Here is a 13,041-nt window from a genome sequence, read left to right as displayed (position 1 = left end):
TGTGGATTTGGTTAAAATTGTCATATTTCAGCTAGCTGTATATTCTGAGTTGATTTGTTCTCAAGACTATGCAATATTGTGTTCATTGGGCAGGTTTGCAAAGTTAACAAAGTTTGAAGTCAAACTAGATGAGCCTACAACTGAATTTGTGCCCAGAACATCAAATGAAACTCATATTTTAATATAGTTTAGCAGCGTGTGTAGAGAATTTAGTGAAATTTCTTCCAAGAAAGTTCAGGTTGATGAATGACAACAATGATGCAGATTTGATCTAGAGTGACTCTGGCAAGCAGATGAAAGATCGGCCTCAACATCTTGACATAGGGCCAGACAGAATGACAATACCATGCAGTGGTAGAAATCGACTAAAAAAACATGAAAGAATTCAGCAATATTGTTGAGAAAGAACTAGCCAAGCGACATCTCAAGTTGGTGCATTAATATGGAATTCAACTTGTGTGCGGTTTACAAGGTTGTGTATTTCAAATATTGTACAATTTATGATTTGTATATTGACTTTTTAAGATCTTGTTAATATTACTCTTGTAGGTCTTTTGTGTTTGTGTTACACAATGTGAAGCAGCTGTTCTTACACTGATATCAGTCTTTTTCATTTATAAATAATGTTATCTTTGGGTTGCATCCATCAGGTAGAGAAAATAATCAAATAAAATGGTGTATTTTTCATTTGTAAAGTATTTAATTCACTGGATTATCCATAATAGGTATTACTGCATGGTTAATTAAATCCCTTTTTGGTAAAAATAGCTATATTGCATATACAGGCTGTGCCTGAAATCACCCCATGTACCCTTAAAAAGGGCACTATTTGAGGGAACAGCAATTTGTAGTGGTGTACGAAACCATGTTATCGAGTGCAAATTCACTCACTCATTTTCATTTACTTTCCTTTACTCATTTACTCAAGTGAACTATATTAGTGGACTAATGTAGGGAATAGTGAATGAGGGTATAGGGGCTGATTTCGGACACAGCCACACACTGTAAACCTGAATAAGTAGGCAAAACTCAAAAAATTTGAGGCAGTCAGTTGTTTAGAAATTCAAAGTTTAAGTACGCAGAACTGTCAGATTTTGTACTCGTACATTTTAATTGTTCTTAACTTGAAATGTTTGAGTACAATAATCCATACATTTAACTTAAAATTGTCATGTAACCTCAATATGAACATTTTTATTAGTGTAAACTATAACAAGCTAATTCATAAAATGCTAACTTGCTAATTTGCCAACATGTTAACAATAGCATGGTATAAGACTTGCTGATTGAGTACAAACCACTTGTCACTATGATGGTAATTCTCCAAAACACACATTAATAGAAACTCTTCTAAATTAGCATAACAAAACATTAATCACTGCTAAATCTCCCACTTAACATTAATCTTGCACAAAAAAAAACAGCATTTACTCTCCTTTTTGAGCCATGGGCAAAGCATGCTGGGAACTAGAAATCCCAGCCCAGTTTCACTTAAACTTAAATTAGACTAAATTAAAAGAAATAAGTTAATAGATCTCAGAACAATGAAACTGTTCAGTTTACTTAAAATATATCAGTTCTGTGAACTTAAAAGAAAAAGAAAGTGCTCAATACTCATAAAAGTTAATTTGACTGAACTAATTAATTTAATTCTGTCCTACTCAAACCAATTAATTATTTTGAGCGGTCGGTTACATAACACTACTTATATTGTAATATTTCTACCAGTAGATCACAAATAAATGGCAAAGACTTATAATGCATTACGTCCATGAAAGAGATGACATCACTGTAGGTATTCGCTCTTGTCTAAAGCTCATCCAGCAGGGTGATTTTGATTTTGAAGGTTGGATGAAGCAGCATATTAAACCTTTGAGCCAGAACTACGACAGCCTACAGGTAGTTCATTGCCTTAGCCCTCCTTTGCTTCGTCCGTCATAGCTTACCCAGCTATGATGACATCTCCTAGAATAGTTGTTCCTTGGCAACACCATCTGTTTTTGGTCGGTTTCGACATCGGGCTACTCAAATACCGTATTTGGGGGCTTCATCAGGCTGTTGAGTCAGAGTTTTGAGGCACAGAAGGGAAATGAGGTGGAGTCACACATGATTTATTCTGCAAGTTGCTCAATTTCTCTGTTTTTCCCCCTGTGTAAGCTCTGTGGAGTAAAAGTGAAAAGCTAGAAACCCCCTTCTACAGTCATGTGACCCTGTAAACAGGCTGAATTGTAATGTATGGTTGCTAGGTGTGAGTTGCTTTGGCTTGATTCCTCAGACGGAGCCCTTCGGGCTTCAATTATTGTGCTTTTCCTTTCTCCTCAAGCATGATGCAATGGTTTATGTTTCAGATGTGTGTGCTTGGTAATGTTTTTGTACTTAAAGAGTAGGAGTTGTAGCTTTAGTCTTTTTTTCTTCACTATAAAGTTTACCATAAGGGTGCAGTACATGAGGCATATTTGAAAAAGTTTTTAATGTGGTTGGGATGTTTGTTGCACCAACTAACGTGAGTCAAATCCACCCAGTTTCATATGTGTCCAACAGTGTAAATTAAACTCATGTAGATGTAAACAACTGCCAGAAACATGTCTGGCAATGCAAAAAGTCAATGGCACATGAGAATGACTATTGGATTCTTTACAGTCTTGATCAATCTCCCACTGTGCTATAATGTCATATCACACGAGACTGATGTTCTCCTGCTGTGTTTATTGCAGTCAAGCTGCATGTACCATGCTTATTGTTGATGCTCAACATGCTTTTAATGCGTTAATGATGTTTATTGTATTAGCGGAGTCACATCTTGGCCGGCTGCCGGCTGCCGGCTGCCCATTAATCCTGTTTAGAGCTATTATACATTCAAACATTCACATAAATAACTCATCTTGTCCATTTTTTAAATGACGGAAATCATTAAATTTGCAGCAAATGGCTATGTAGATCATATTTAGAAATGGCAATAATCGATCAGGTTGGATATTTCTTCTTATAATTAAATGTGTTTGTAAATGAAATGAAATTATTGGCAAAATAATTCAGTTAATTATTGTTTACTTCTTTTATTTTACTTTTTTTGTCAATGATAACTAAGACAAACTAGTTTTTAAATTACATGCTAATAAAAATAACAATTTAAGACATTAACAATGCACTAACAAAGTTTTATTTTATATTATATTATTATTATTATATTTATATTATAAAATAATTTATATTTAAATATAAAATGATTATTAGCATACAATATAATATATTAATATTATATGCTATTATTTTAATATATAATATTATATGAATATTATATAATAATATATAAATAATAAATATATAAATGTTTGTATTTCTTTTCCCAAATTTGTTTATAATTTGGTCTGCTTGATGCACATTGTTAATTCTGCGCATTATAATGTGAACATGTTACATTTTTATATATTGAAATTATACATTTTTTAAAATATTTTCTGCTGAAATACTAAAAAAACAAATAGCATTTACAATTAATTATCTATACCATTTCTCAAGTAAAATTCATGAATATGGCATAATGAAATTTTTTCTAAATGTGTAGTACATTTTCATCAAATGACAAAAACTGACAATAGATGAACTTCAACACTTGAACTATTCCATGTTTTGTCTAACAGAGACGCCAGAAAGCAGCCCGATGGACGACAGCCTAAATGACATCACAGATGTGGCCCCTTGCCGCAAACGTCGCCACCGACATCTCCAACAGCTGGAGACTCAAGCCAAACGAGCAGCGCTGGACCAGCGACAGAGATCCAGGTATCATCATTCACATCCTCAGATTTACACATATCCTCCATCTAATTACATGTTTTATTGTGGTCGATCAGCTCGTAACGCACCCAAACTCCTGGAGGCCTGTTATCTAACGTTGCATATGATACCCATAAACCCCTGTGACTGCTGCAATAAAATTGTCAGTGATAATTCCGGTTGCCTTACTCTCTGGTGTCCACTTCATGCAACCTTGGATGTTGCTTTCTCTCCACGCCTGCAGCCAGTCGAGCACACAAAAGCGGGTTTCCCAGAAACCTCTTACATTGTACGGAAACATTGGTCTTTTGCCAGCACCTTGTATTTTTCCAGTCGAGGCCCCCCTGGGTGCTTCTCTTTCCAGGATTTTTTACTTATTAATAGGAAAATGTGTATAATTTCATCTCCTACTTTGCCAGTACCTCAGTGGCTTCCATAATTGTACAATAAAAATCCCATGAATGGTTTAGATTTGAATTGAGCAACTTCTTCAGACTTGATGACACCTGAGGGATGCCGATCCTGAGAAAACGTGTTGCGTTTATCCTAAAATAGTCATACTGTTTTGGATATTATTATTTGACATTAATTATTTCTGAGTTGTTATTCCAGTGTTATTATTCCTAGGTGATTCTATCTATCTATCTATCTATCTATCATCTATCTATCTATCTATCTATCTATCTATCTATCTATCTATCTATCTATCTATCTATCTATCTATCTATCTATCTATCTATCTATCTATCTATCTATCTATCATAAATCCATCCATCCATATCTTTTATGTATTGATGGGTCCATCCATCCATCCATCCATTTGTGTATTGGTCTATCCATCCATCTGTCTATAGTATTTCATAAATCCATCCATCCATCCATCCATCCATCCATCCATCCATCTGTTTATGTACTGGTCGGTCCATCCATCCATCCATCCATCCATCCATCCATCCATCCATCCATCCATCCATTTGTTTGTGTATTGGTCTATCTATCTATCCATCCATCTGTTTATGTACTGATCGGTCCATCCATTCATCCATCCATCCATCCATCCATCCATTTGAGTATTGGTTCATCCATCCATCCGTTTGTGTATTGGTCTATCCATCCATCCATCCATCCATCCATCCATCCATTTGTGTATTGGTTCATCCATCCATCCATCCATCCATCCATTTGTGTATTGGTTCATCCATCCATCCATCCATCCATCCATCCATCCATCCATCCATCCATCCATCCATCCATCCATCCATCCATCCATCCATCCATCCATCCATCTGTTTATGTACTGGTCGGTCCATCCATCCAACCATCCATTTGTGTATTGGTTCATCCATCCATCCATTTGTGTATGGGTTCATCCATCCATCCATTTGTGTATGGGTTCATCCATCCATCCATCCATCCATCCATGTACTGGTCGGTCCATCCATCCATCCATCCATTTGTGTATTGGTTCATCCATCCATCCATCCATCCATGTACTGGTCGGCCCATCCATCCATCCATCCATTTGTGTATGGGTTCATCCATCCATTTGTGTATTGGTTCATCCATCCATCCATCCATCTGTTTATGTACTGGTCGGTCCATCCATCCATTTGTGTATTGGTTCTTCCTTCCATCCATCTGTTTATGTACTGGTCGGTCCATCCATCCATCCATCCGTTTGTGTATTGGTCTATCCATCCATCCATCCATCTGTTTATGTACTGGTAGGTCCATCCATCCATCCATCCATCCATCCATTTGTTTATTGGTTCATCCATCCATCCATCTGTTTATGTACTGGTCGGTCCCATCCATCCATCCATCCATCCATCCATCCATCCATGAATGTCTGATGCGCTTGTGTACGTGTGACGCGATTGATTTGTTAACTGTTCATTTCAAATCAGTTTATTTTGGATGCTGCCTTAAAAGGGAGCTGCCAAAGTAGACAGTAGGTAGAAGGGCAGCTAACCAGCATTTGGAACAGATCCTGTGTTTTTTAGGTTGGCAGACATATATGAAAGTTACTCGAGTTGGCAGACGTATACGAAAGACGCTTTGGCTTCATATTGTATTGACGTTATGCTGGGATATGGAGAGATTAATGTTTAATGAGGCTCTTTTAAAACTTGGTAAAGCAAGAATGTTTGTGTGGCTCTGCAGGCGGAGTAAATGTTTAAACTGATTCTGTTTAAAAGTGATTCTAGTCTCCCAGTGTCATGACTGCTCCCCCTGTCAGCGAACACTTAAAGCAGTGACGTTCGCAGGCCTCGGCGGGACGAGGCCGCGGTGGTCTATGACAGAATGGTGCCTCTACGCCAGATGTTTTGTGCGTGTGTTTGCATGTCAGGTGTTGAGGGACATTGAGAGTTTGTATTGGACTTTCTTTCTCTTTCTGCAGGCCGCCGTTACAAAACGGGCTCTGCTACCGCGCGAAGACTTTCCAAACGTTAATAGACTTCTGTGGCATGGAGATCTGGCTCTAACCTCTTTAGAGGATAATATCACATATGCCACTTCGTATCACACAAGTGGAGAGATCCAGCTGGAGTCGTTCATTCTGTTACTGGAATGAGGTTTTTAAACAGCCGCGTGGCTTTGAATGCCTTGGCTAATTATGCACAATTTGAGAGCTGGAACGCTCTTCTAGAACATGACACAAATTAGTGGTGGTGTATCATAAAAGAATCTGCGTTTTATGTGGCATTAAAGGGATAGATCACCCAAATATCCTGTCATCATTTACTCACCCTCATGTCTTTCCAAACCTGTATGACTTTCTCTCTCCACACAAAAGCAGATGTTTTGAAGAATATTCATGTTGTTTTCCATACAATGAAAATAATAGGGACTGAGCCTCTCAAGTACCAAAAATGTCAAATAAATAAATAAATAGTAAAAATATTACTACTAACTTAAATAAAATCAGTTACACTGTAGTTTACTTAAAGGTGCCCTAGAATTAAAAATTGAATTTATCTTGGCATAGTTAAATAACAAGAGTTCAGTGCATGGAAATGACATATAGTGAGTCTCAAACTCCATTGTTTCCTCCTTCTTATATAAATCTCATTTGTTTAAAAGACCTCCGGAAACAGACGAATCTCAACATAACACCGACTGTTACGTAACAGTCGGGATCATTAATATGTACGCCCCCAATATTTGCATATGCCAGCTCATGTTCAAGGCATTAGACAAGAGCAGGACGTCTGGATGTGCACAGGTGAACCAACAGACTAGGTAAGCAAGCAAGAACAATAGTGAAAAATGGCAGATGAAGCAATAATAGCTGACATGATCCATGATAACATGATATGTTTAGTGATATTTGTAAATTGTCTTTCTAAATGTTTCGTTAGCATGTTGCTAATGTACTGTTAAATGTGGTTAAAGTTACCATCGTTTATTACTGTATTCACAGAGACAAGAGCCATTGCTATTTTCATTTTTAAACACTTGCAGTCTGTATAATTCATAAACACAACTTCATTCTTTATAAATCTCTCCAACAGTGTGTAATGTTAGCTTTAGCCACGGAGCACTATCAAACTCATTCAGAATCAAATGTAAACATCCAAATAAATACTGTACTTATGCGATTAGACATGCTGCATGACGAACACTTTGTAAAGATCCATTTTGAGGGTTATATTAGCTGTTTGAACTTTTTTTATGTTGTTTAAGGCAAGCGCGAGCTCCGGGGGTGGAGAGCACGAGAATTTAAAGGGGCCGCAGCCTGAATCGGCGCATTTCTAATGATGCCCCAAAATAGGCAGTTAAAAAAATAAATTAAAAAAAAATCTATGGGGTATTTTGAGCTGAAACTTCACAGACACATTCAGGGTACACCTTAGACTTATATTACATCTTTTAAAAAGACGTTCTACGGCACCTTTAAATTATTTTAGTATTCTGAACTTATTGAGTTTTACAGTGTGTCATCATTGCTTTGTACCAAGTTTTTGCTTAGTCTTATGGAACATTATTACTTTGAGTTTAATGAATTTAAACCATTTAAGTAGCTATATAGTTAAGATTTAGATTTGTTACTCAAATTCAAACTGAATGAGTGAAATAAATTAATCTTTAAGTTGAGTTTACTCTAATGATTGACTAAACAAACACTAGAATATTAGTGAATTTAACTTAATATATATGAATTTGCAGTACTCATACTTACAGGTTTCCTAAAATGGTTTGAGTTACCATAACTTACCGGGTTTTCCGGTGTATTAATATATTTTAAAAAAATAAATCTTTTTGAACATTAGTGTAAATAAAGCAGATATCAAAGATTATGAACACAGTCACTGTTCAGACCTCTAGCACCTTCCAAGCCAGCGTCTCTGCCAAAATCTCTAGAGTAATCAAAAAGCAAATGGCCTTTTATTGTAGGTTTAAAAGCCCTGTATGGGCATCAAGAAATTCGCCAGTAGCAGCTTCCCAGCAGGCAAAATACAAGTCATTAGATAGAGACAAGAACTGTGTGCCACAGTTTTTTTTTTTTTTTTTTTTTTTTTTTTTTTTTTACAAACAAATCGCACAATCGCTGCTGTCCACAGATGGTGAGACTCTGTGCCATGGCATCTGCTCTAATAAAGGCCATTTTTAAAAGCATTTCTCCTCTAAAGGCTGAAAAGAATCAGCCAGCAGACATCATTTGTTTATTCAGCTACAGAACCGAAGGTTCAGATCAGGGGAGCTTCATTTGGGGTGGTTTATATTTAAATGTACATGAAAAACTTTTTGTAATGCATTTTGTGTAAGTCTTTTAGGAAAAGTAATGAAGGGCTGGGTTGTGAAAAGTAAGTGTTACTTTGCAACATGGAGGCAGGTGATTAAAGGGAGGGATTGAAGAGTCATTTCTGAGGAGGAGAAAGTTAGAATGGTTATAGTTTTGAATAAAGATTGCACAGACAAACAATAAAGACATTATAAAATTCATTGAGACAGTAAAGAAAATTTGACTGTAAAGTGTCTCCTTCCCAGGTCGAAGAGAAGAAAGTCGAAACTGTGTTAGAGGATTCAGAAATGCATCAGAACTTAAATAGTCATTTTTTAGAAGATGAAGAAGAGGAAGACAGCTCTCAGAGAAAGGCAGAGTGAGAGAAGGCAGACAGACATGGATTCATTTGGGCCCTGGCTGAAACAGTGCTGTTCTACAGTCTCCCAGCACCTGCCTAGAGATGGATCTGGCAGAGCATGACAACAGACAACAATCAGGCCAGTTACACCGCATTAATACAGCACTCAGCATGTGTGTTTGCTGCTGTTGGCTTTGTGGGTCTCCCAAAGAAATGTCCAGGTCATGTTTCACTCCATAATCGAAAGAAAAAAGAAACAAAAATTACATTTTGCATAAAGATTTCTTTTTGCAATGTGACATCATTTTCATATATATATATATATATATATGTATGTATGTATATGTATGTACTATATATGTATGTATTTGTTCAAGTCCGTTTCTGAGAGATTCACTCTTGTGTTGCTTCTGTTAAGAAATATTTACCCTTGAAAAACTTATGTAACAACATCTAACAAAGACCAATGGTGGTGTTTCAGACGTCATGTAAGACTTTTTTCATTGCTAGTTATTTATTTTACTTGAGTTCAGTGTGTGTTAACAAAACCTGTTTTTCATCATTCTAATTAAATAATCCATTGGCTTACTTCATATGTGGATATACATTTACCCATTTACATTATTTACTCTTATGTCTCATATATGGCTGTGGTTTTTATTAGAAATCGTACCGTAACATCTTTCTGGGCTCCTCTGAACCAGATCCAGTGCTTCTCATAATAATAACTTAAAAGAAACATAAGACCTTTTTTCCCAACCCGCAGACAATCCCCGGCCTGTTCCCAGTGAATCACGACAGCAAATATAGAGGCTTACAAGACGTGATCTACGTGTGTGCTCACCCGTTATCCGTGCCCGTACCTACGGATTTCCTCCCAGAGGGCAGTAGGAAAGCAACTCTTTCTGTTCATCATCAAAGCTGCCCTTACAGGAGAGTTTAGTTGTGTCAAAATGACTTCCAGATGCGGGCCGCACAGTGGAACCCCTTGATCAAACTGCGATATTTACGTGTGCAGAAATGCAAATGCACTGTTTACACTGAGATTGCGCTGACTAAGCATTGTTTCACAGATGAACGTTTGGGGTTTGCATTTTAAAGATGCATTTCTGATGCTCGAATTACTTAGTTCAATAAAATGAGGTTTTCGAGAGTCAAATGAGAACAAACTAATCAGCTGATTCAATTTCAGTGTTTACATCTTCAAAAAGATCAAAATCTTTGGGCTTCTCAGTGTTTGTTTGGTACCAACACACGAAAAGGACAAGAAAAGGACAAATACTGACTTTTCTCACTTGTTTTATTATATTTTAAAGTACGGAACACCATATATTTGCAAGCGGGAGCTGCTTGTCGGCATGAAACAGAAGTTGCAATAGTCTTTTCTTCCCCATTTTGAATGAAACCGCTTCTCAAACAAGAAAAAATGTAGGCCGGGACTTGGATTTTGTCCATCAGGAATTGATTGGATGGTTGTGGTTTGCTATTGGTCGATCTCATGTGAGTGACAGGTTGTCACGCCCTCATGCCACATCATCCAAGAGAACAGATGTCGCTGCAAGAGGAAGGGGAAGTTATTCTTTTTAAAGATTATGAGCACATAAATTTGAGAGAAAAAAAAAATGACGCAAACGGATAAATCATTTATAATAAATACTGCAATATTCCATAAAACAATAATCATGGTGACTTCAGGGTTTTTTCCAAATGACCCAAGATTAGTCCTGGGTAAAGCATGCTATTTCATAGACACCTATGATTTTACTAAAGAATGTATTTATTTGAAGCAACAGAATGTGGCATCTGTGCAATGTGCAAGCGTTTTTTAAAGACTTCCGCTCCATTCTGTTGTGTCAATCCCTGTGGACCTCACCTAACACTTGCTTCCTTTTTGCCAGACAGCTCTTTAATTGCACGTCTCTGAAGCAGGTATTTGAGCCCTGAACTGCACTTTTGGCAAGATGAGACCTCAAATGTGATTCTACAGGGATCATGAATCTGGAAACACAATCTGTTTTACAACATAAGGCCCTGTTGCTTGTACGTTGGGCTCTGATTCCACGAATGAAAATGCTTCTATGTTGCATTTACGATTAGTACAATTTTTACATTTATATGAAGGAAAACATATTTTCCATGTGGCTGCAGACTTTTTGACCCCTCTTCCTTATAATTCATGTAAACTTTATATATATATATATATATATATATATATATATATATATATATATATATATATATATATATATATATATATATATATATATAATATATACTCTTTCAATTATGTTAATTTTTTTCCCTGAACATTTAAAAATTACGCGTTGAGCAAATGAGCCTCATTGCAGTTGAATATTTCATTTTTATTTTTCCTGATTGTTATTATGGTGGTATTTTATGGAGCAGCTCTTAGGATTTCAGCAGGATACTAAAAAGTTTCTGTAATCTCCTCAGCATGATCCGCTAAAACGGCATCTTATTCACCTGATTCCTGTAGCCACATTATGAGGGGACACTGCTGGATGCCAACCTGTTTCTAATAAGGAAGAGTTAGTTTCCAGGGATAGACTCTTTAAGGGTGTGTGAATGCTTTACGTGGACGCTGTTAACATTTAATGAACTCCATTTCCCCCATGTTGAAGCATATTAAAGCTCAAATATTAGTATGCTTGAGACAAAACAGAAAAGTCTGAATATGATTCCTGGTGCATGCATATATATATAAATATATACATACATACATACATACATACATACATACATACATACATACATACATACATACATACATACATACATACATACATACATACATACATACATACATACATACATACATACATACATACGCACATACATACATACATACATACGCACATACATACATACATACGCACATACATACATACATACATACATACATACATACATACATACATACATACATACATACATACGCACATACATACATACATACATACGCACATACATACATACATACATACGCACATACATACATACATACGCACATACATACATACATACATACGCACATACATACATACATACGCACATACATACATACATACGCACATACATACATACATACATACATACATACATACATACATACGCACATACATACATACATACATACATACGCACATACATACATACATACATACATACATACGCACATACATACATACATACATACGCACATACATACATACATACATACGCACATACATACATACATACATACGCACATACATACATACATACATACATACATACATACATACATACATACGCACATACATACATACATACATACGCACATACATACATACATACATACATACATACATACATACATACATACGCACATACATACATACATACATACATACATACATACATACATACATACATACATACGCACATACATACATACATACATACGCACATACATACATACGCACATACATACGCACATACATACATACATACGCACATACATACATACATACATACGCACATACATACGCACATACATACATACATACATACATACGCACATACATACATACATACATACGCACATACATACATACATACATACATACGCACATACATACATACATACATACGCACATACATACATACATACATACGCACATACATACATACATACATACGCACATACATACATACGCACATACATACATACATACATACATACATACGCACATACATACATACATACATACGCACATACATACATACGCACATACATACATACATACGTACATACATACATACATACATACGCACATACATACATGCATACATACGCACATACATACATGCATACATACGCACATACATACATGCATACATACGCACATACATACATGCATACATACGCACATACATACATACATACATACGCACATACATACATGCATACATACGCACATACATACATGCATACATACGCACATACATACATGCATACATACGCACATACATACATGCATACGCACATACATATACAGATACAGATACATATACAGTACAGTCCAAAAGTTTGGAACCACTAAGATTTTTAATGTTTTTAAAGAAGTTTCGTCTGCTCACCAAGGCTACATTTATTTAATTAAAAATACAGTAA

At 36.1% G+C, this 13,041-nt stretch overlaps 1 protein-coding gene across 1 annotated transcript in view; it reads left to right on the top strand.

Moving 5' to 3' along the window:
* xrcc4 (X-ray repair complementing defective repair in Chinese hamster cells 4) overlaps window positions 1-13,041 on the top strand; it is a 43,466-nt gene that overhangs the window by 28,010 nt on the left and 2,415 nt on the right. Inside the window, exon 7 of the mRNA XM_067399047.1 lies at window positions 3,642-3,783. Within this exon, the coding sequence (XP_067255148.1) occupies window positions 3,642-3,783 (142 nt within the window). The remainder of the gene's footprint in view (window positions 1-3,641; window positions 3,784-13,041) is intronic.

This window comes from Chanodichthys erythropterus, chromosome 10, assembly GCF_024489055.1.
Source record: "Chanodichthys erythropterus isolate Z2021 chromosome 10, ASM2448905v1, whole genome shotgun sequence".
Taxonomy (NCBI): Eukaryota; Metazoa; Chordata; class Actinopteri; order Cypriniformes; family Xenocyprididae; genus Chanodichthys; species Chanodichthys erythropterus.
This window is presented reverse-complemented; position numbering and strand designations above follow the sequence as displayed.